General features: G+C 39.5%; 1 protein-coding gene across 2 annotated transcripts in view; it reads right to left on the bottom strand.

Annotated features, from left to right (window-relative positions):
* The window catches only part of ADAMTSL2 (ADAMTS like 2), a 1,179,463-nt gene that overhangs the window by 72,203 nt on the left and 1,081,249 nt on the right, over positions 1–26,011 (bottom strand). For both annotated transcript variants that reach the window (XM_044058888.1, XM_044058887.1), the window contains exon 17: positions 22,453–22,629. In XM_044058888.1, coding sequence (XP_043914823.1) covers positions 22,453–22,629 — 177 coding nt within the window. The remainder of the gene's footprint in view (positions 1–22,452; positions 22,630–26,011) is intronic.

Here is a 26,011-nt window from a genome sequence, read left to right on the forward strand (position 1 = left end):
AATTTTCGCTGGATAATCGGACAGTGAACATGCCTCGACAACAACTGGACTCTCTAACTTGGGCAAGAGTGACTGATGGCTAGCATTTAGCATGGAACACTGTTGTAGTCATTTATTATGTGTATTGAGTAACCCCATCTTATCTGATGGATTAAGAGTTTTGATGTAATGGTTATTAGCACATACCTTAAAGCTGAGATTAATAGGGCACATATCTTTATGCATGACACACTAATTTAGGACATATGCTTACTGCAATTAATTAATGTAACTTTTTATCTCTTTCCTTCTAAGGAAAGAGCACTGGAAGACTAATTAACAGTGGGAGGTTGCGTTAATTATGAGTGCGGTATGTCTCATTTATTAGTTTAATCCATTTATCTATAAAAGCATGCACTGTGGTGCTTGAGGTGGGCCTTTCCCTTTATCTCAGGCTTTATTATAAAACCTATTCTAAACAGTGGGTATCTCCCTTTAACATATGAAAGTACATATCTAAGAAGTCACATGGACAAACATAATGGTCAGAGAAGGTAAATCAGATATCGAGCTCTCATCAACTGAGTAATCGCAGAGTATATGAATAACCTTGGTAGGGTTATGCAACACCAATGTAGTTAAGGTGCATCTGTGCTTCTCTGTATTAATGAGTTGTAAGAAGCTGTGTTTCTGAAACATCAGAAACGATACTAACGATATGCATGTCTAAGAGATTAATCACGATGTAAGACAAGGTACTATGCAAAGCATATTAAAAAACACCATGAAAGGAAGCCATATAAATTTGACTTAGACACTCAACCAATGATATACTGTAGGCCTATGCTTCCCTTGCATTTTGTCAAACGTCCGTTTTGTTGACGAACACAGGGGGTGTTGTTTAATTTCAGTGGTACAGATAGTCAAGTGGTGCAAATGTTGATGTTATGTTTTTTCAAGACATGTGAGTGGGTTGGGGGGGTGAGTGTTTGTACATGTGATCATGAGTTAGGGTTAGGTTTGGGTATGGGTGAGGGATACATGTGAGTTGTGTGTGAGTGTAAATCTTTTAGGGTTAGGGACAGGGTTAGGTAAGGGGATAGATTTAGTGTTGCTGGTGTGTGTTTGTGTCTGCCGGTGTGTGTCTTGTGTAGAGGCAGTGTTACAGGAAGGTTTTTATTAAGGTAAGGTGTAAGATTAGGGTTGGGAGAAAGGGCAGCATTAGGTTTAGGGTTAGCACTCATTACTAGGGAGACCCACTGCAATAAAGAAGTTTTAAGGAGAAGAGTGATGTTTGATATTCATGCTTCTCCTGTATTTTTGGTCTTTTTTGGGGGGATGTCAACACTTCAATAGGACACACATTGGTTTTCTTCATTTGCAGCTTTAGAATTATTACTAGTTCTTATCTTCATCTGAACTAGTACTGAGGATCATTTAAATTATACTGGGGACTAGTTTACTAATTGCGTTAACCAACTGCTGGGGTGGGGCGGGGTGATTTGAGCTCTATTGGGAGTCCATGTAAGTTCCAACACTCACCAGGAATGTCTAATTGGGCACTGGCAAAGTTAAATCCTGACTCAACGGATATCTCTGGACTTCCAGGGGTGGGATGGGGGTTGGACTAAGTATTGCAAGTCTTATTCTGAAGACTATCACATGAATAGGCTACTGATAAAGTATTAAAATATTTTCATGGAATGTAGGAGCTAGTATGAACCCCCATTAGAAGGGCTGGAATACAGCAGACAATTAAGAGAAAGGGACCATAGACAGTTTGTTTAACAAGATAGAAAATCTAATGTAAAGGAATCCCACAAACTTAAGATGGGAGAGCTCCAAACAGCCTTTTCAGAATGAGAGGTAGTAGGAATGGAGTTCATTTTTATGTTCCACACATCCATAGAAGTCCCCACACATCAAGATGAAGTCAGGGACAACACAAGAAGATGGCTGATATGGGAAGGAGCAGTCAATAAGGAAGAATGGATATCAGGGAATCTTTATGCCCTCCAAGACCCGGTGATGAGCAGTTTTATAAAGAATTTCTAATCCACTGGCAAGATACCACTGATGTTACTAGATTCAATGTCTTAGTGGGAGACTTCAGTCTAGTATTAAACAAACATAGATGTAGATTATATGGCATAAAAGAAGTCAGGCTGTACTCAAACAATGGGTGGATATATGGAGAACCACACATGCTGACAGAATAACGCCCACCTTTTTATAATGCAGGGTTGATATGATATTCATGCAAGCATACCAGCAGTATAAAGTACACTGTGCAAATATAAACAACGTTTTGATATCTAACCAACTCCAGTTGCACTAGCTATCAACAAGAACAGGGCACAGAACTTAGGAAATGGAGATGTGCTCACTTTCATTGGGTAATAAACATGGTAAAGCAGGAGCTGAGACAGACTGAGGACGTTATTAGAAGAAATCTTAAACAGGATATCCTCTTGACTAGGCTTTGATGGGAGGGATGCAAGGTAATCATTCAGGCAGATCTAATGGAGAGGAAAAGGTGCAAAGGAAAAAAGAGGGATCATTTCTTCAAATGAAGGTGGGGCAGAGAAGAGTACACACCAGAATGGGAATCTAGTCAACTGAAGGATCTAGAAATTAAGTTATGCTGTGGTAGCGTTGTCGCCTCACAGTAAGACGCTGTCCGGTTTGATTCTCAGCTAGAGCATCCACTGCATGGAGACATGCGTGAATGGACATACCTTCGTTGAAGGTTGTGCATCAGGCTTGGCAAGTCGGTACGTAAAAATCAACTGCCAATCATTAGTGGACCAGAGTTCCGCTGTGGCGACCCCTAACCGGGAAAAGCCGAAAGACACAAACATGGAAATTAATATGATGGAGAAAAAAAAACTGAAGCTAAGGTGCAAAGAAGGGAACAATATCAGTGGTGGAAAAGACTGAAGGATCTCAGATGCATGGTGTAATTCTCTAACAGTGACTGCCTAGTAGTTTCATTCTAAAGGTTTTTACTCAGGCAGGGGCCATAATCTTGGAGGATGAGAACATGAGAGAGCATTTCTACATGTTTTATACCTCCCTATATATATAGGCCTGATGTAGTCACTGATATGTCCAGCAGGGAATTTTTGGCATGTATGGACAGTCCAATCAGCCAGGCGAAAAGGAAGAGCTCAACAAGCCCATAATATTTTCTAAGGTAGCTTCAGTAGTCTGTAGGTTAAAGGCCAATAAGGCACCAAGGTTTGACATCTTCCCACCTGAATTCTACAAATGTGAGGAATATCGGGATGGCTTTGACAGAGGTCTACAACTCATGGGGTGAACATGCCAATTTAAAGTCAAATCTAAATCAAGACAGGATCATAGTCACCTCAACGAATAAAGAGGTGACTCTCACAATGGGAGATTACAGTAGATGCTAACATTTTAGCCAAAGTGTTTGTGAACAGGCTGGATGCTTTACTCCTTAAAATAATCTAGGAGGGCCAGAATGCATTTGTGAAGGGAAGAGACATTTCAGATAACTGGTGGGATATGACAAGTTTCTTACACAAGAGCAATAGAGCATACCAGGGTGCTGGATTAGTATTTTGTGACACAGTAAAAGCATTTGATTTTATAAACTGGGATTTTCTCTAAAGTATTAGAACAAAGGAATTATGGAGGACAATTCTTAACTTGGGTGAGAGCTTTCCATGCAAATTCCTCCTTCAGGTTACTGGCGAATAAGGGACTACCAGAGCCCAGGAATATAGGTTGCAGTATAAGACAGGGCGTGCCTGCTATCTCCAGTGCCATTCCTTCTAGTGATGGAACAGCTAGCAGTTAAAATATGTGCCTTCTTTAGGGAGATGAAAAAGTTGAAGGGGATTTGCAGTTCCTTTCAGTTCTTTGCAGATAACTTGGTAGTGATTTGTAGTGATATTCCTGGAATTCTTGATGGAATTTTGATTATCTTCCAGTCTTTTTGTCAGGCCTAGGATATAATCTTACCAAGTCATCTCTAATTCAGTGTAGAGGTTCAGAGGTTGATATGAATAAGGGGTAAATACTTTCAGTCACAAAACGCAAATAACTTGGCCTAATAATGGGTACATTATGGCCATCTATGATAGGAGAGAATAAGTATTGGTTAACAGCAAAAGTTAAAGACCTCAGTCTTAAAATGGTACACTTCTCTGCATGGATGGGCAGACCACCACATTCTGATATTCCTTCAAGAGTGTATTAACTCATTCCCTCCAGTACAGCTCTTTGGCATGTATACCTTTAACTTCCAGTGGGTGTGGCTTCAGCCTTTAAAATGAAGGTATCACCTTAGAGTTATAACAAATCGTCATTGAGAGAGGTCATATAGTAATACAATTTTGTTTGCCATCATGTATGCTTCAAGATAAAACATTCTCATTCTTTGTATGTAGCATGGTTTTGGAATTATTAATGCAAATATCATAAGGCAATATTTGATGCCTAAAGACGCAGTTGGAGGTAACTGCAGAAACGCCTGGAGAAGTCACTCGGCTGTAATAAGTATCATCTAGGAGACAATAAGAAAGGGATCTGCTCCTCCTCACATTACCTTCTTAAATATTTCAGGGGGTGGTGGCTGCTGCACGTATGTAGGTATGCACCTGCCTTCAAGTTGAACCCATTTATTAGGGGAGGAGAATGGAAAGTAAAGATGACACCACGGGGGTCAGTCACATATTTCCTGGAATCACGGAAGTTTGGATAGGGAACTATATAAAGAGTATGTGGAATTCAGAGACGTAATGGGGGCAGGGATCTGACTAAGTGGATTTGGGCTCATACATAGAATCAAGAAATGTGTTGCCAGAGAAGACAAGTACCTCTGGTTGGGTAAAGGAAATGTGGAGTGGGAGAAGGTGTCACTGCAACCACATGGCAAGGAGCTTGTCAGCCTTCCTGTTGTGTTGTTCCTTTAATCTTAGAGGAAGAGATTGATTAGCATACCTGCAGATTAAGCAGGTTTGGTAAAAACACATTTATCATCAGATAAATCCCATAAACCCATCCCATGGCAGAGATGGATCAAAATCCAATTGGGCAGAACAAGTCTGAGATACAGAGATATGTGGGAAAGAGATGCACAGGCTCTGAAATGATTAATCGAGATCAGATGGAGGGAGCAGGAGCATGTGATTTTTAACCACAGAGTAATGAGAAAAGATTTGGAAGCACCAGTAAAAGTCAGTCATTGTCCTTAGTAGTGAGACTAGCAGCTTAGACTGTTATACAGGTGGTATTACAATTCCTTCAGGTAAGCCAAAGTTAAACTAACAATGATGATAAATGCTGGAACTACCAACAATTTGGGGCAGATAACCTGCACATGTTTTGGGAATGTTCAAAGGTTATTGGCAGTACCTGGTACAGTTGTTAAATAAAGCATTTAATACTGATTCATATATAGGTTGAAAATTCTAGATGTCTGGCCTAGCAATTCACGTAAAGCAGAAAGTCAGGTGTTTTAAAACAAAGGGTGGGGTTTGATGAGAAATGTAAAACTATTCTGTGCTAAACAGAGGAAACACTCCCATCAGACATTTTTGAAAAATGTTCTACATTAGACTGTAGGAAACATTTTGCATTCCTTTAACTCATTACAGCCTAGTGACACCTCTAGGCATTTTTGCAGTTACATCTTCATGACACCTTTATACATCAATTGTTTCTTGTTCATATTGGCATTATTAATTCCAAAACCATACCATATACAATGTATTAACATTTCATTTTTAAACTTTACATGATGGCAAACACAACTGTATTGATACTTGACCTCTATCTGGTGCAGTTAAAGAGATAATGAATATTATTTGTACGCTATATATTTGAATTATAATAATATTCTTATTATTCTAAATATTTAAACAATCACATGAGACTGACAGAACTGATTAGCCTCATATAAAATTTCAAATCTATATAAAGAAAGTGCTGCTGGCAGTAAATATATTCATTGACTTGCTACTGAGATACTGTGTACATTACAAAAATTAATATTTACTATATTTATTGTAGCTTATAAAATCCAGTCTTAGACACAGAATCGAATGACTGCAAACACTATAAAGATTACTTTGTTAACAGATTGTCATTGTAACACTTATGGTTCTGGATATATGAATGTTTGTTTGAACTATGAGGTGATAACTGTTTTTTTAAAAGGCTCAGGTCATGCCCTTTGGAAGTTGAGTACAAAACTTAAAAGATCTCCACTGGAGGGAATGAGTTAAAGATATACGTTTGTGTTTGCATATTCCTCAAGTATGGGATCATTGTTTGATACTTGCAGTTTATTGGTTTAAGTAATCTCCAGAGGGATACTTATGCATGTGCCTTTTGTTAACGGTGAGCTAAGAGTGTAGTAATCTGCAATATCTAGGATGAGCATGTAGATTGTTATTGCCTATGCCATGCCTTGTTATATTAACACCTTTCTGCTATGTTAATACTTAATTCTGTACTCTTACATAAAAAAAATTAACAAGATAATATTTTATAAAACAGAGCATATAAAGGTGACAGCGGCTATCAAACTTAGAGAAAAATTTCCTATTACTTGGATTATATGTCTCTGTAATGGAAACACAATAAAATTTAACAAAGAACACACTTACTCCAGTTCTCTTTCAAGTACCCATATTTTCAGAGTAAGAATTTTCCATTTCCCAAGGTGGCAGCAGCGTCTATACAGATAAGGCCAGTTTTCTCTGAGCTTTAAATTATATCTAAATAAGGGGAATGGCTCCAGATTTCACCACTGCCTCTGCTGACTGTGTTGCCCCTAAAAAGCTCCCTTCCCCATGTGGGGACATGCTAAAAAACAATATGACTGGGAGAAGACAGAAGTTAGTACAAACTAATAATCATCTTTTTTTTCTGGCTTTGTGCTGTAGTTGGATTAAGTCCTCGATATGACACAGATGACCTAAGTTTAAGTAGCAGCTTTGGCATTAGAAAAAATAGATGGCGGACAATAGGAGATGAGCAGCTTACAGCTCACCTATCCGGGTGGAAAGCAGTAGTGGTTTCATAGTAGCCAATGGCTCCAGTGCAAGTTTGCATGACAACAAGGACCATCCCTGGGTAGGACAGGGGCTTGTTGCTCCCAAGCCAGTAATGGCAGCCCTTGAGAAAGTGTGTGTGTGCGTGTGTGGGAGCACTCATGCACTTTGGGAAGGTGCAGAAGGTCACCCTTGGTGATGCAAGTGTATGCATCAGCCACTAGTTGGTAGGGTTAGGGCCATAAAGAATCTCCTCCAGAGCCACTGCTTTGCATGATGTGAGCTGCTGATGGGTAGAAAAGGTCATATAGTTCCATGGAGTGAGACCATTCTTATATGCCAAGGAAAGCCAGACTATACTGACTGGATAGGGGATGAGAGCTCCTCTTCCCCAGAACATACCAGCAAAGGGAGGAAGTGGTGGCAGAGGCACAAGGCACTCCCAGACCTGCATGGACAATAATACCTCTGGAAGAAGGTTTGATGGTTAGAAAGCAAAAGGGGGGGGGCACCTAGAAAAATTAAATCTAAACATCCTTTTTAAAGTATCAGTAAACTTTTCACTAGTCTTTCGCACTGTCAGAGTTAATGAAATGCCCTTTGTAGACACACTAGATGGAACTGCTTTTAGAAGACTTATACATCTGATTAAAAAGAAATGTGCCCTCTTCCCTCTGGGACTCATCTTTTGATAGGGCATATTAGTTGCTGTTGACCAAACTTTAATAGGAAATACATGTTATTCCAAAATAACAGGAGTATTCTCCCTGTTTTCATCAGCATTCATCATTTTCATTCTCAGGTTAATGGTGGTACACACTTAATGGCAGCCTTATGATCTCCAAAGAAATAATATTAAAATGGAATTCTTGATGTAATTCTCTCTCTTTGCCTGCATTAGCATAAACAAAATATCATCTACGTCTTCAGTATCACTGCATTTTGCAAAAAAATATATATGTGCAGGAGATTGAGTGGATTCTTCTAGCTATGGCATGGGAGAGAAAGAAGACCAACAGACATTCACAGGTCTATTGCATTATAATGGACACAACAGGACATCTACTTGCATGGTAACCCTACTGCGACAGAGTCTTACTCACAACAATGAATATCTGGGCTGTCTCATCTGAAAGCTCATAATCCTACTAATGACACTTGTGGTAAACAAAGTTAATTTGTGCTCCTAAACTGAGAGATTCGGCCATCTAAGACCTCACCAGCCTGTCACTAAATTAATTCACATGCAGTCTCCTATCATGGGTACCACCACTTTCACAATCCTTCCAAGACATATGACAACCGACTAACAATAACAGCTGCAGTGTATCTGTTAGTGTCTATCCATGAATTTACACACAGCTACTGGTAGTGCAAAGCTCATCTGGATCCTGCACTATGACAGGGTGCAGCATCAGCAGTTGCTGATCTAAATGAGCAATCATGTTTGTGATCTTTTTTTGTTTCTTTACATTTGGGGAAGGGGCTAGAAAATCTGTTAAAACCCAGGCTGTCTCACATTTTCCTGACTGGAAAAATAGATCTAGAAGAGTCATTATTTTAATTGTTAAACAAATAATAACGAGTTATAATGTGGAATACAGGCACTGTCATAGTTAAGTAATACACTGAATGACCAGGAATCAGCTGCCATCACCTGACGACTTGTAAGGTGTAACATTTCCCAACCAAGGCAAGAAGATAATTGGAAAGTCTGTTCTCTCAAGTGGTCAGAGGTTTTGTATTCTCCTGTAAGCTACTCAGGACAGCTAAATCTATGATATTTATATTGCCATCAATATCAAGAACCTCAGTCAAATCATTGTGCTCCACACTCTCATCATTAAATACTTCCTAAACCTCAGTGTCAAGGTCATTAGCAAACATGTAACTGTCAGCAGCCTGTATTGTCCTGAAATGTAATGTCCACGGGAAATAAAAGAATAGCTATACATCAGTCCTGATGAAATCATTACCATTATTTCAAAGGAAAGACTATTCTTGGAGACTTCTATGCTAGAGGTAGACATAACTCTGATCTTATGAATTTTATTTAATGTTTGTTAACAAGCTACAGTTTTCAGCCATGACCTAGGCTTTAATGGGTAAAGTAAAATACAAATGGCAAAAATAGAACATTCAGGTATGAACTGCTTTAGATGCGTTATATAATAACAAAGGCAATTTCTAAATATATTAGGTACAAATGAATTAGGACAAAAAAAGTCAGAGCATAAGCTTTAGCATTCAAAATAAAAGATATATGATAATCTTCTTCGTCTTTTCCCAGTTAGGGGTCACCACAGCAGAACTCCGGTCCGCTAATGATTGGCAGTGGATTTTTATGGTGCCAAGTTGCCAGCCCGACACCCAACCTTCAAAGAAGGCACACTTATTCATGCACGCTCCTACCTGCATGTCTTTAGATGTCACTTGACCACGGGGAGGACATGCAGACTCCACACAGAAGGCACTCCAGCCGAGAATCGAACAGGAGAACCTCTTGCTGTGAGGCAACATTGCTAACCACTGCACCACAGTGGCATTCTTCATCAAACTCTTAAAACTAAAATGCACACAGCACAATCATTTAAAAACCAAATCACCACCAAGTTCAACCAATAAACATGATGATGAACAAACATCACTCTCCACTCTACCCATGAAATACCTACTAGCATAACCCACCCCCAAGTATTAAGAGGGAGCAGGTCCTGCTGGTGCTTTCTAAGGCCAAAAACACAGCCTCAATAGGCTGTGACTATATCCCAGGATGCCGCCTAAATAGCTTAAAACATGACTTAAGTGGACCTAATAGGTTGCTTTTCAACTAATGACTCAAAACAGGCTTTGTACCATGAGAATGGAGGACTGCACTGGTTATACCACTTCACAAGGGTAGACAATAAACTGACCTTAGAAACTACAGACCTATTAGTTGGACTAGTCTAATATATAAAGCCAGGGAAATGATAAACAGACCTGTTTCCTTTTGTCAAGGGAAGATCATGCCTACTAAACCTGGCTGATTTCTTTAAGAAGGTTGATAAGGCAATGGATGATGAAAATTATGCATACCTCCTACCTGGACCTGGCTAAGGCATGTGATGCAATACCCCACTTGGGTATATTTGACAATCTCCCTGAACTGGGTATAAAACCCTACATAACTTTCTGGACTGCCAGCTGTCTCATAGGACCAAGGAAGTTGGGATTGGTGAGACCACTTAAATTAAGAGACTGGTCACCCACGGTGTACCTCAGGGCTCCTTGCTGAGACCGCTCATTTTTGGCATCTACTTCTCAGAGGTAATATCAAGGGCCTTTGACTCGCCAATGTCAAAAAAGTAATATATGGTGATAAAGTCACAAATTTAACATTGCATAGGTATGTGTAAAGTGGACAGCAAGCATTTTATTTATTTATTTTACATTTGTTTACCGAGATAGTCCGACTGGATGCATGTCCATTTTCAGTGGAGGCCCAAGGAGAAAAGCTCCATATAGACAAACTTGCATAGATTACACAAGAAGTCAGAAAACAATTTGAATATATAAAAACAAAGTGATTATGTACAATGGTTTAGTAGTGTTCCTTAGTGGGGACTCACAATTCTCATGGGCAGACACAATTAAAAGTAAGAGATGTCAGATTGGAAACAGAGCTTGGTGACTTAGTTACATGTTATGATAATTACAGATTATGTTTTCAGTTTATAACTTAATCAGGGTTGGTACATGGGCAAAGCCAGTTCACTTTGAGATACCGTTTGAGGTTTTTTTGAAAAGACTTTTGGAGGATTCTAGGGTTATATAGTTTGGCAACGAATTCCAGGTTTTGCCAACGAAGTTGGCAAACAGGGATTCACCAACAGAGTTATTAGCTTTGTGGGTTTGGACCAGTAGTTTATTGGCTGACCGTAGGAAAATCAGGTTGCTATATGACTTAATATTTTAAGTGAGGCGGTATCCTCAGGGTGGTATAGAATTTTGTGCGCTATTAAGAGTTGATTGAATTGAATTAAGCTGGGCAGTTCTAGCCACTCTAGTTGTTTCAGGTTCTGGCAGTGGTGGGTTCTATAGGTGGTGCCAGTGGCAAATCTGGCAATATGGGACAGCTTACCTAGTTTGGATTTGTTGAGGTTTGAGATTACAGGCAAGGTATATAAAAGAGTAGAGAGTAGGTGTGATCGGGCGATTGCAGTCCTAGCCAGTGGAGTTAAAAATGTTTTGTTTCTATACAGTAAACCAAGCTTCTTATTGATAGCCTGTATGGTTTTGTTGACTTGTAGGTCAAATTTGAGATTATTGTCTATGATAACCCCTAGCAGTTTGGTGTGATTATCTGGAGAGATTGTGGTACCATTGTTAGATGTGACAGAGAATGAAAGTGTGGCAGATCCACTAGTGGGGGTGAAGAGTAGAAGTTTAGTTTTATTGGGGTTCAGTAGTAGGTGTTGGTTGGTGAGCCAGTTCATGATAGTGTTAAATGTATTTTGGGTTAAGATTTGCAGTTCGGATGGGGAGGTGGCTGAGCAGATCAGAGTGGAATCAACTGCATATTGAATGCAGGTAGCTTTAGGGATAGCAGTGTGATGGTTGTTGATAAAAATAAAGAGTAGTGGACCTAGTATGGACCCTTGAGGGACACCAAGTGTAAGAGGTAGCTGGCTGGAGAGTTTGCCCTGCCATAGTACCACTTGTTGTCTACCAGTCAGGTAGGACTGGAACCACTGGATAGCATGCTTATTGAGGGAAATAGATTGTAAAGAATGAGAAGTTCATGGTTGACCATGTCAAAGGCTTTTGATAGGTCAAGAAAGAGGGCAGAAGTTAGCCTATTGGCTTTCCTGTTTTGGTTTATGGCAGTAGTAAAGGAAAGGAGGGCTGAGTTGCTGCTGTGGTATGGCCTGAAACCATGCTGGGAGTTGTGTAAGGTATTGCAATAATTGCTTGTGTACACATTTCTCCGTTATTTTGGCTAGTGGGGAAAGAATGGCAATGAGTCTATAGTTGGATATGTCTGTAGAGCTACCACCTTTATGGAGTGGGATGACGTGGGATATTTTCCAGAGGGAGGGGATAGTGTTTTCAGATGAGGTTCTGCTGATAAGGATAGATGTGGGATATGCAATGGCATCTGCAGTTATTTGTAGGTACTCTGCAAGGAGGAGGTCAGCAGCAAGGGTGGTAGGTTTTAGTTTTTTTAGAAGTGGTTTGATAATACTAGTGGATATCAGTTGGAAACTAAATTTGGGGTGATTATTGGGTAAATTAGGTATGTGGTTTAAGTTTGTGGGGGTTAGTTGATTTGCTAGGGATTGGATTGTTTCAGTGAAAGAGTTATTATAAGCGCCAGCAATGGTCTCTGGGGAACTATGGGTGTGGTTAGCCGGGGTTGGGGTGGTGGAATGACCTGGATGAAGTAGTTGATTTAAGCCTGCCCAGAACTTTTGAGGGTTGTTCATAGTTTCATAGGTAGGTACTAGGCTATTAGCCCTACGGCCTATATAAGCCTAGCCAAAAAGGTATCCTGGCATTCGCCACCCAAGAAAATTATTTTCCTGTGCCCCTGTCGAGCAGAGCCACAGACGTGATCCCTGGGGTGAATTTCCTATTTCACATCCAATCATCAAGATTTTTCTTGAAGAGTGCTAATGAGGAGCTCTGTTTGACATAGGTAGTCTGTTCCAGAGTATGGGAAGTCTCTGGGACAAGAATCTATCCCTCCAGCATGTTCTGTTTATTGTGGTGACAAAGTTTAGGTCCCTAGAGTATGTAGCTTGGAGGGATTGGGATTTCTTTAAGCGGAGCATGTCCAACAGCTCTGGGTTTGACATAGCTTTGTATGTTATGCAGAGATCGCCTCTGAGTAGGTGACGGAGTAAAGCTGGGGTTTTTTGAGACGGTCTGCGTAGGGCATCTGTTTGAGGCCAGTAATCCTCTTTGTGAGGTATTTCTGTGGCCTTTCCAGTTTTTGTAGCTGTCTTGTGAGGTACATACCAAAAGGGGCATTGTACTCTATAATGGGTCTAATGAGTGATGAGTAGAGGGGAACAATGACCTCTTTTTTCTGGATGAGAAACCTTTTGTGATGTGGTGAGCCACGTAGAAGGATTTCCTGACCACTGTGGCGATGTGATTATCAAAGGAGAGACTACTGTCCACCTGTGTCCCTAGGTCTCTTATCACACTTTCGGCATTAAATAGACTACCCCTTATGTGGTAGTTCATGGGTACCCCTTTTTCACCAAATTTTTGGAGTTTTTGTAGGAGATTTTGGTAGAAGCTTTTTTTATCCAGTAAAATTGATTTTTTTGTATCATTACTGAGTTGATGATATTTTAGATGGTCAAGTAGGGCTTTGGTTGTTCTCCAGCTGGCCCAGGCTCTGTTTCTAGTTTTGATTTTAGCTTTGGTATCTTTTGTGAGCCATGGTGCTGTATTTGATCTAGTTTTTATTGTACGTGCTGGAGCATGGGAATCAAGGATACTTAGGAATTTAGTGTTAAAGTGATCTATGGCCTCCTCTAATGTTAGATATTTTAGTTTTGACCAGTCAGCTGCTTTTAGTTCATTTTGGAATATAGTAGCATCAAAGTTTTTCTTGTTTCTGTTTTATATTTGGGCTGGTGAGGGTTTGCTGCCTTATGTTTTATGATCTAGGTTAGAAAATGGTCACTAAGGTCATCAGGGAGAGTGCCAGCTGTGTACAGTTGGGGTTGTTCATTAACTAGGATCCAGTCTAGGATACTTTTCCTGTTGGTCGGTTTGTTTATCCTAGTGGGAGAGGTTACAGTCTGTTTAAACCCAGATAAGTTTATAGGGGTGGGGGGGTTCAGAGGAGCAGGGGTGCCAGTCAGTGTTAAAGTCACCAAGAACTATGGTTTCTTGGGGATAGGTAGTGGATAACCAGTAAAGGATATCCTCTTGGGTATCTAAGTTGTTGCCTGGCAGAATGTATGCACAGACGATGTTCAAGCATTTGTTTTGATTATGAGGAGTTCTGCATTATTGAACTGGGGAGGTTGAATGGTGTCTCTATTAACAGTTACAGTATTTTTGTAAAGGATTGCTATCCCACCTCCTTTCCTTGTAGCACAGTTTTCTTCTTCTTTCAGCTTTTTCCCCAGTTAGGGGTCACCACAGCAGATCACCTGTCTACTCATGACTGCCCGTGGAGTTTTACGGTGTCGAGTTGCCAGCCCGGCCCCCAACCTTCCACGGAAGGCACACACATGCACGCACTCACTCCTAGGGCCAATTTAGAGTCTCCAATCCACCTATAGCATGTCTTTGGGATGTGGGAGGAAACCGAAGCACCCGGAGAAAACCCACACGACCACAGTGAGGACATACAGACTCCACACAGAAGGCACCCCAGCCGAGAATCAAACTGGAAAACCTATTGCTGTGAGGTGGCAAAACTAACCGCTGCACCACTGCGGCTACCCTTTCCTTGTAGCATGACATAATCGGTGAATATTGTATCCTGGAGGTAGTATCTCATTGTCAGTAGAACTGGGTTTTAGCCAGGTTTTCGTAGGACACAATGTCCGGGGAGTAGGTTGCTAGGAGGGCGTGTAGTTTGGGAATCTTATTGTAAATACTTCTAATATTTAGGTGAAATGCTAGAAGGGAACTAGTGGGAGTTAAAAGGGGTAGCTTGACTGTGGGGGTTGTGGTAGGGGAGTGGAGGTTATTGGGTGTGGGTGGACCAGGGTTGGGATGAATGTCCCCATGTGTTATAAGGTTATAGTGACAGGATATTCTAAGCTTTAGGAGTTTGTTTATAAGTTTTATGTAGTCCCTGTCTTTAGGATTATGTTTTGTGGCTGTACAGGGGTGGTATTTTATTGAGGGTGGTATATTCGGTGTCCTGGGGATGGTAAAGTATTTGGTGTTATGTGTGAAGTCGTGGGTGTCTGTTTGACCAGTTGGGTAGTGAATACCATGGTCAAGTGTTTGTTTGTATGCAGTGAAGTGGTAAAATAGAAATAGTATAGGCATCAGGGTAATTAGTGTTTTTTACTTGTTTGCATTTTGTTAGGGGGGAGGGCCAATTTTGATGGTTGACTGTGCTAACAGGGTGTGGAAGAATGGAAGAGAAGGAAATGGGTTAAGGGGGGAAGGTTGTTCAATGATGTGTGAGGTGCTGATTGGTACGTATCAGGAGGGGAGTGGCTAAAATCTAGTTTAAATGTAGCACTAGTGGGGGCAGGGAGGGGAGCGGAGCAGGGCTAACACCGACTAACACTGACTCCAAGAATTTCCTTTGGCTTTTGGTATGTATGAATGTATGTTAAACAATGTTTTGTGGCTGTATTTAATTTGTTTATTTGTACACCAATTTTTAGGCTATTTTTAAGCTGTAGATTATACACTTGCAGGATAATTTTGTAGCTGCAGGGTACACTTTTCAGGGCTTTGTGAGGGGGAGCAGAGTGAAATTATTGTGTGCAGGGTATTATTGTAGGTGTAGGAAATAGGATACTAGGGGTAAACTAGCAAATTTAAACAATATGGAGGGAGTCAAATTACTGTGGGGACAGCCTAAAGGTGCCTTTAAACTCAGGTCAACAGTACATAGGATTTGTTATATGTTTTTAGTACATTATAAGGTATTAAATTCATCAAATTCCAGGTCGGACTTCAGAGGGGATAGATTATCAGGGTAGCATCCTTTCAGGCAGGAGATTCTTTTTACTGGGATAGTTTGAGGGGGTCTGCCTAGAAACAGAAATTATTAGGAGTAAGAACCTTATCAGCATATATAACTAGTCACCAAGCATGCAGGCATTTCACATTCACTTAAATTATGAGTTATATGGTAATTATAAGCTCTGTACAGCTATGAAGCACAGTATTTGCTTCTTTCTAAATGTATGGGTCTACAAACAGGGAAATATGCAATTCTAGGGCTGATTCACTATATATAGAGACACTACCTTTGTAAACTTCAATTACAAACACACTATAATGCAGGTACTAAGTATTCAGTTCTGTGCACAAAGCCGTTTACTTGTCTGACACTATACTTTTAAACTAAGGTACAGGACAACAGCTAACTACTTTGTTTCTCATTTACATCAGCCTTTAAGTGAACAAGTAGCTATATCAGGCTGGGAGCGGACATACTGTAAGCAGCTTGGATATCAGTTATCTCTAGCCAGTAACACAATAAATTTCAATAAAGCAATTCTTGTTATATAACCACTGTTACTCTAGCAGTTAAAAACACATGGAGCTCAAATACAGTGCCTTAGTTCGTACGAGATGCTGTCCATCAAGCCAGTAGCACAACAGATTTCAATTAAGCAATTCTTGTTCTATAACCACGGTTACACTAGCAGTTGAGATCACATGGAGCTCAATTACAGTGCCTTAGTTAGTATGAGAGGCTATCTAACAAGCCAGAATACTTTAAACATTGTCCGTGTACATTATAAACTGTGTTTAGCTGATTTTGCTGAAATTCAGCCTTAACATATTTTAAAGCATATTACAAAGAAAGATAATATACCAGGTTTTAAAAGCAGGCTGCCAACTGGGTCAGGGAGCACCAGATATTTAAAAATGGTGGTTTCTGGAGCTGTATTAGAAACCTTGTGTATGTAGTGCAACAGGGAGGAATTTCCTTGGGCTTTTGGTATGTATGAATGTATGTTAAGCAATGTTTTTTGGCTGTATTTTAATGTGTTTATTTGTACACCAATTTTCAGGCTATTTTTAAGCTGTAGCTTATACACTTGTAGGATAATTTTATAGCTGCAGGGTATAATTTTCAGGGCTATGTGAGGGGGAGCAGAGTGAAATTACTGTGTTCATGGTATTATTGTAGGTGTGGGAAATATGATATTAGGGTTAAACTAGCAAATGTAAAGAATATGGAGGGAGCCAAATTACTGTGGGGACAGCCTAAAAGTGCCTTTAGACCCAGGTCAGCAATAGACAGTACATAGGATTTGTTATATGTTTTTAGTACATTATAAGGTAATTTGTGAAAACAGATCACTGTTCAATATAAACAGATCACTGTTCAATACAAACACATGCTATTAGCACTTCACTACAACATGCAACTTCCATTACCACTGATTGCACCACAAAAATGCAGTCTATCCTGGGAGAAAGAGCATTCACAGCAGGGCATACCACTGGTAATCTTCATCTTGCTTTTGAGACCTAGCTAATTCATATTTTCTTTTTATTTAGTTATTGAAGGTACAAAGTAGATGTTTTCCAGTCATAAGCATTACACGCATGCATGCTCACACAGAATATCCTTATCAGATACTAAGACTTTAGTGGTCATTTACCATTGCAGTGAACTGGACATATTTTCCTTTTTCAGCTAGAAGCTTCATCACTATCTTGCATCGAAACAACTGCTCATCCTCTTCTCCACTGCTCTGTCTATTAACAAATGGTCCAGTTATGTTGACAGCTTCATAGTGCTGAAAAAACAGTGGTGCAAACACAAAGCTGGCATATGCCGAGTGAGATGAATTCACAGTCTTTAGGGCAAGCCCTTCTTCTAAGGGTTCAAAATACAATTCATCTCCAATTCGAGATAAAGAGTGAATTTCTCTTCCAAGAACCTGCCCCCTTGAGAGTCTGGCCTGCCTCCTCTAGCTGGCTAGCCTGTTTGCTATCGCTTTTGCCACTTTCACATTACATCCGGTTACCACGCACGTCATCTTGGACACATTGGGAATCCAAATTAGGCTGCTGTCTTCCTATCTAATAAATGACAAAGTGGCGAATGGCTTGTTGGTTAGGTTGCAGAACATTCCCTCATCAAATGATTATCACTGAATTAAAGGGAAACCAAATGAACAGTTGTGAGGTTTATATCATTAAATTATATCAGATTTGTACGACTTCTCATTATTTATGTAGGAAAATAAAAGGGAAGGGGGAAAGCAGGACTGAAGGTTCTAAAGACTACTACACTAAAAGGAGATATATATATATATATATATATATATATATATAAAGAGACTGGTATAGATCTATAAAGCAGGAAAAAGGTTTTAACATTGCATATATTAAGTATTCTCTTTGAAGCAAGTACGTGTGTCTTCATAAAGCAAATCTGAGGAGAATGATTTCTTGAATGAGATTAGTTGTCTGCAATCTTGACAGATTCAGGTAGAAAGTTTCAGCAAGTTGGAGCTAGTTTAGAGAAGGATCTCTCACAGGTAGCCAGTGCAAAGGTATGTCTGTCAAGAAGGCGAGAAAATGAATTGCAAAGTGAGTAGCTGTAGGATTGATGCACAGTTTATCGAGCAGAGGTGGAAATAGTTTTGGTTAAGAAGTATCACTAGCACAATGAATGAGGAGGTATGAAATGTGAACTTCAGTGACATTCAGGTATGGGACAAATATTCAGAGAATGACCTAATAATTCCAAAATGCTATTTTTATTCATTGACTAAAGCAGGTTGGATTAACTCATCAGATTTCATACCACTAATAAGTAAGCATCCATGTGCCACAAACATCAATATTCACGAAAAATGAAATAGGCATATTTTTCAGGGTAGCGAGATCATAACTGAAAAGGGTCTTTAGTGGTCCGGTACATCTGCCTGAGAAACAAGCAGACATAAAAATAAAGACAAAATCAATAAAGTAAAGGAGGAGTTACATTTACCTGCCATAAGAAGCCATTTTACGATAGTGCCTCTTCTTATGAATGAAGAAGATAAGGATGGAAAAAGTTAGTTACAGAGACAGAGGTATAAAGAGGGCAACAAAAAACAAAATGACAGGGGACTAACAGATATAGGTCCTTAAACAAAAACACAGGCTAAGGCAGTCAGAAAGCCAGAACAGATTCTTGATTCCTTTTAGAGAAAACTGCTGGAAGAAGGAGAAAGGACAAAGGCTGTAGGGAAGCCCAACAGAATTTTGACCATTGGGAGATTTATATAAACAGGTATTGCCTGGATATACAGGATAGGACAATAGATGACGTAGGATGAAGGACTTTGCATGACAGGAAAAAGAGTGGACTAGGAATGATACACAGAGGGCCAGATTTCAACTCTCAGTGTACATTTCCGATTTTGAAAGAATTGTTCTCATCATAAGTGGCTTACTTCTGTGTAAGGCCTATATAATCAGGCTTATGCTGTGGGGCCAGATTCCAAAGGATCTGCTCTCGATGTAAATGGTCACTTACACGAAGAGCAAGTCTTTTGGAATCAGGCCCATTGTATAGTATACAGTCATGGGAATTAGAGGAAGATAAAATGGCATCTACAGCACAACTGGCAATATATATAATTAAACAGACAAAGACACTTGTACCACACACTACTACTTCTGAAGGAGAGAAAAGAATATCCTTTCCATGAAAACAGAGTGTTCTATAGATTAGGCTGACAATGGTGTGAGCTAAACTAAGCTAATTATAATTAAATTACATTTGCCTTCATAAATGTGTTTGGTACAATGTCAGTTTTATATAAAAGAATAATACATTACGGCTTTTCACGTGCTGAAATGTAATTAAGCTTATCTTTACTTCGATGAAGCTTTATCCATTTAGGTGCCAAAGACGTATTTGCAAAATTGCATTAAATCTGTTTTAATACTTCTCCATTAAGAACATTAAACACATTAAAGGTTTTATTCATATACATTATTTAATTATGCTTTCAACTATAATTCTCCCTTTATATTACACAAATGAATATTTCTGTTGTACTCTTTAACATTGCAGCCAAAGAATTATTTTTCCAGAAGCATCATTCAACAGTAACCTATAAATCCCCACCCCCACCAAGCCGGACTCCAGGGAGAGGAAAGATCAAGCTAAATAGCAAGTCTCAGAAGCAGGCTAAAAATCATTTGTATTAGTAAGAGAAATATTAACTCATTACGTGCTGTCAGAGGTACACTGTAAGGAAGATAATACAAAGGAGAGAATATATCTGAGTAATATACTAATACCCAGCATTATAGTAGAAAATCACTGGCAATCTGTTAAAAAGGAAAGTAAAAAAAATACATGCCATCACTGGCTAGGGCACACAGACCGCTGTGTGCTGATGTACTGATATGAGAGATGGTGAAGTGATTTTACTGCTGTGGTGGTCTTGGGTAACATGAGAAATAGGAACACAGAAAGGTAAGTGGAATGTCAGAGATGGAATGCTATAATTTAAATCTTTTCAGTCTTGAAGAGAAGATCCAGGGGCTATAGTCTGGATGTTCTTCTTCTTCTTCTTTCGGCTTTTTCCTGGTTAGGGGTCGCCACAGTGGAACACCTGTCTGCTCATGATTGGCAGTGGAGTTTTATGGTGTCGGGTTGCCAGCCCGGTGCCCAACCTTCCACAGAAGGAACACACATGCACACACACACACCTAGGGCCAATTTAGTGTCTCCAATCCACCTACAGCATGTCTTTGGGATGTGGGAGGAAAACGGAGCACCTGGAGGAAACCCACGAGACCACAGGGAGGACATGCATACTCCGCACAGAAGGCACCCCAGACGAAAATCAAACCAGAGATCCTCTTGTTGTGTGGCGGCAATGCTAACCGCTGCACCACCGTGGCTGCCCTTAAATGCCCAAGCTGCAGAGGAGTCATGTGTCATGAGTAGGAGGGACCATGGGTGTGTGAAAAGGCTGAAATCTAAAATTAGTTAGAACCATTCCTCCAAAGCAATGGGGAATGCTTAAAATGTTTCACCGCTAAGTGGGTTTGGTAAATCGCTGGGAGATAATGAGAAAGAGTTGAGGTGTGGCAGCTGTTGATCTGGGTAGATATCACAGGATATGTCTTCTTTTACAGGCCTTTTTATTTGTATATATTTATTGTACTGACTGTGTTAGTTTCACTAAACTTCTGGCCTATTTTCAGGGGAGATCAGAGATGGTATTTATGTAGATGGGAGAAATTTGGTAAGGGCAGACTGCAAAGTCCCTTGGTCATCTTTCCACTTAAGGCTACAGGATCTTTAACATCCACATAAGTTACCAGCAACTCAGGTAGATGGGACTTTAATTTAATGAGTCATCCAAAGGGCAGCACCTCAGAAGTACAGCATCTTCTTGAAGACGCACTGTATTCTCATTGTCAGAATATACATCGAAGCACCTGGTGTGGGAATAGAACTTACAGTCCACAACCTGTGTATCTACTGGCACAGGCCCTTATATATATATATATATATATATATATATATATATATATATATATATATATATATATATATATATATATATATATGCATAAATCATGAATGTCTAGGCTTTTCAATCGTTACGATTCAGATTCTGAATAAAAAGGGTGAACAGCATTTGGATTTCTGTAAAAAACAAGGAGAACAAAGCATAGCCTAAACTGAGCAGATTAATAATAAAGCAGAGCATAAGATTTGCTTTTAGACAAAATAAAACAGAATGCCGAAAGCATGTTAGATTCCAAATGTTGAGTTTTCCCCAACTGTGAAAGATGTGGTACTTATTTAAAGAATCAGATGCCTAACTTATTAGAACCATATGAATTCAGTTTCTAAGTACATGTATCTCAGAAGTCCCTTGCTATATTGGATTGGAAGAAGGCAGTGCCAGAGACTTAGAAATGTTTATGCAGTTTAGGTACACAATATAGACTACTGAGAGGAAAGATACCTGTTATCTGGTCTGATAACTGTCTATAGAAATGTCTGTTGTCTAATGATGGTTCTATTACAGAATAACCTACAAACTACAGACTACATGGCATGTTGTCACTTGTAAAAAAGGAAAAATCTAGTGCAGTCTTACAATTGCAAAATGTGAATTTGGCTGCTTTAGCTAGGAATCACAACAAAGAAATTGCAGGATCTGAGTGAGAACTTGAAATAAATGTGGCAAAAAAAAAAACAATTGAATACCTTAGTTTTGATAATGACAATGTAAGCAAAATGGCTACTATTTTTTTCCATCCCATCCTTGCTTATGTTACATAAAGTAATACTGCTATACCAGTTAGCCTGTTTTGCTGTGCTGTCATCTCTCAGACATATTATCATCATCTTCTTCTTCCATTTGGAAAGCAAAGCAACGGCATTACTACGTTAGTTCAGATGTTGTCATCTATAAATATCCTTTTATGGTTTCTATCTCAGCCATATCAGTAACAGTCTGAGATGATGAACTACACACCCAAAATGTGCCAGGGTCCACTCAAACACTGTTCATTACTATCCTTCACTTTGGCAATAAATACAGTAAATGAGACACTTATGCAAACAGCACTGAGATTCCAGAAACAATAATTATTACAGCACGCCCTGTTACCTTTCATAAACACTGAAGTATTTGTGTTGTACTTTTACCTCTCTGTTTTTTGTTAAATCATGAGCTGAAACGTTTGCATTCAGACAGAGCATTAAATAAAATGGTAATGATTAAATGTCTTCAAATGAGTTATGCCTTACCTCAGACCATGGAGTTGTATACCATTTAAAGCAGGGTCTTTCAAAGCATGTTGTCTCTTCACTTGGCTTTTTGATGATGTCACACTCTGAAGGATTTAGTCTTTTAATTTTTCCATTTACAATCTCCATGCAAAGAACTATCCTCTTCTTCACTCCCCGCCCACAGGTTGCATTGCACTGTTTGGAATAAGACACAGCCTTAAATATTAAATTCTAACTATGCCAGAAAACAGGTCCCTGAGTTATACTTCTGCCATAATTAAACAGCTGTAAAAAAGACATTTAATTTGCAATGTACTCATAATGCTTAATTTACTGGTGATCATAACGAACAGCAAGAAATCAGAAGTGCTTCAGTGATTATTCACATTGTGTGTACTTGAGGTGTCACAAAATGCTCACATAGACCATCTGTGATACAAAATATGAAAACTTATTTCAGAAGAGTCTGTGTGTGTGTGTGTGTGTGTGTGTGTGTGTGTGTGTGTGTGCGTGTTCACAGTGTGCTATACACAGAACAAAAGTGTTATAATTACATGTTCACTTCTATAATCTGTAACCCTCTAGCCAGATATTGATAACTAAACGTTATATATAGATATAAATATTGACTTTAGTATAACATTAGATTAGGTTGTAGACAGATACATTTGATAACCACACACACACACACACACACACACACACACACGCACGGACAGATTCAAGAGTGTCAAACACAGAAGGAAATATGAATACCAAAATGGGCATACTATAATACCTACCTATATTCAATGATTTTATGCATTCTGCTATCGTGTCATTAACCCCCTTATCACAGTAGCAATAATATGTTTAACACCACTTTAGCTGAATATTTATTGATATCTGAGTCATAACTGATAACCTGTTACCTGAATTCATCTGCCCATTCACCTGTCCATTTTCTTACCTGCTTGTCCTTGTGGGGCTTATAGAGGTAGCCCAGACATCTAAATCTCTAGTAAAAGTGTTTTGGTCATCTTGGGAGAACTCTTAGTGTTTCCAGATATGCTCAAAGATAGAATCTCTTAAGCATGTCCCAGGTCTATCCGAGGACCTCTTCCCAGTTTGATGCACTCAGTGGGCATCATTACTATGTGCAAAATTCATCTCACATGATTCCTATGAAAGTGTAATAGTAGTGGCTTTACTCTGATATCCTTCCAGATTCCTGAGCACCTCACTGTCATGCAGAGTAAGTCCAACTATCATGAGGAGGAGGATTCTTAGTTCTGCCATTTGCATTCATGATTACATCCCTTTGGACACAGGCTATGATGGGGACAAAGCCTTACCGACAGAGTGCCAGTTTCATTCTTTCACTCATTTCTTGCTACATGACCACAGACCATTACAGTACCTGCAGTACTGATGTCTCTTCACCCATCCACAAATCAACCTCGAGTGTGTCTGCTTCCACTTTTGAACAAAACCTCAAGACACCTAAACTCCTCACCTTGCAGTATCTGCTTCCACCTCACCGCAGACAGCAAATCACTGCTTTCCTACAGACAAGCATATCTTATGATTCTTATTCCAGACACTTTGCAGTCAGAAACATACCACTCTGTTGTATGCAGGAGATACCTGCAAACAAGAAAGATACAACTCTCACATCCCTAATCTAGATATTCTCTGCAGCTTGACTGAAACATGATGTCCTGTACAAGAAAATTACAACCATGAAGGTGGAAAACATGACGCACCTTCAACAGCATCCTATGCTGCCCACCCTTGATACTGAGAATGCACACACAGTTCATGCCCTTGAAATACTGGATCTGACTAGCATATAAAAGTAGCCTTGGGATTCTTTTACAGTATATTATCTCATATATATATCATCTTATATATTAAAACAACCTCTCCAAACTTTCCACCTGTTATAATAGTATAGCTAGATTCATCACTTGCTCCCCCTTTAAAACTCACCACTGCCTCAACCTCAAACAACTGGGATGGCTAGAATTACAGAACCATATACTTTGTCAACAATTACTTATCACCCAAAAGATCCCATACCACCCCAACAACACCCCTATCCTCACTAATATGATTACACCATACAAAAATCTGGCTACACTACGCTCTGCTAATAAGCTCCTAGTTTCCTCTATTAAATCTAAGAACAAAGCTGGTGACTCACTTTTCGCAAACACAGCAGGTAAAAACTGGAATCAGCTTCCTTCTGAAATATTAACTCTTGCTTCTACTTCTCTATTTAAAAAACATCTTAAAGAACATCTTAAAACTCACTGGCTTTGTCCATGTGCAAACCCAGACTGATATCTCTTTCCCCTTCCTGCTGTCACCCCTTTCTCTACTCTTATAACCTATGCCTCTAATTCTAGTCATTACACTTTCCTTCATAGTATGAGGATAAAATACAAGAGTTTTCTTTCCTAATTGGGACTTGCTCAAACTTATTATTGTGTTTAGTACAATTTTTCTTTTGACCAATGTTGCCTCTGTACTATGATTTTACATGTCTTTTTATATATTGTAAACTTTGGCACTGTTCATGCTTGGAGCTTTTCTCCCCAGGCCTCTACTGAAAATGGACATATATCCAGGTAGACAAGCCTGGTCAACAAATGTAAAATAAATAAATAATAAATAAATCTCCTACAAAGCACTCCAATGTATATACACCTGCATGCCTTCTTGAGGTCCACAATGCCAATGTAGACTGTACTGGAAAACTCTGTAGCCCATCCAAAATCTCTGCAAGGATAAAGACTCGATAACTGCTGCATAACCAAAAGAGAGCTCTTCATGAGTTAAAGCTTCAACTGTTAGACAAAGTCCCTTTTCTAGCACCTTGCAGAGGCTTCTTCAGGCAGCTGAAGAGTATGATCTGTCTATATTTTAAAAATTAACTCTCCTGGTGGTTTGCTTTGTGAAATGGGGACTACTATTCCAGATTGCCAATCCAGACAAACTATGCCCATCGTCCTCACAACTAAAAGGTGTATTAGCCATGGCACTCCATACACTGTCTAGCAGCTTTAGGATGTCTGGCCAGATCTTATCTACTTTCATAGCTTAGATATTGTGGACCTGTTTAGTCTGCAGGAATCTCACCTGCACCTGGCACTGCTTATACAGAATACGGCAGGTATACCAGATTCAGGAGAGTGTGTTCCTTCCACCTGTAGACAAGTTCTAGAGATACTGGATGATCTGTTTGATATTTGAGATCATCAGAAAGTCATTCTCTTAGAAGTTCACAAACAGGAGGCCTTTTCTTTGATGGCAGCCACAACTACTATTTTTCCCGTTTCTAAACACCTGTTGGCATATCTGTTACTAGCCATCATTATACTTGAGGACCAAAAAAAGGTCTTTCTACTTTTAAAATTGTAGCAAATCACTTGCTGCAGGTTATAAGTTACACTGGTACATAGGTTCACATATGATTACTAGGCTAACAGCCCTAAACCCCTTACCAGTCTAGTCATATTTATCACAAGTTGCCCCAATTGTCCTTGGTTAGGTGACTGAAATTCACAGAGATAAGCATCTATGGTACTTAACA

Source organism: Protopterus annectens, chromosome 16.part0 (assembly GCF_019279795.1).
Source record: "Protopterus annectens isolate FY-2018-M chromosome 16.part0, PAN1.0, whole genome shotgun sequence".
NCBI lineage: Eukaryota > Metazoa > Chordata > Ceratodontiformes > Protopteridae > Protopterus > Protopterus annectens.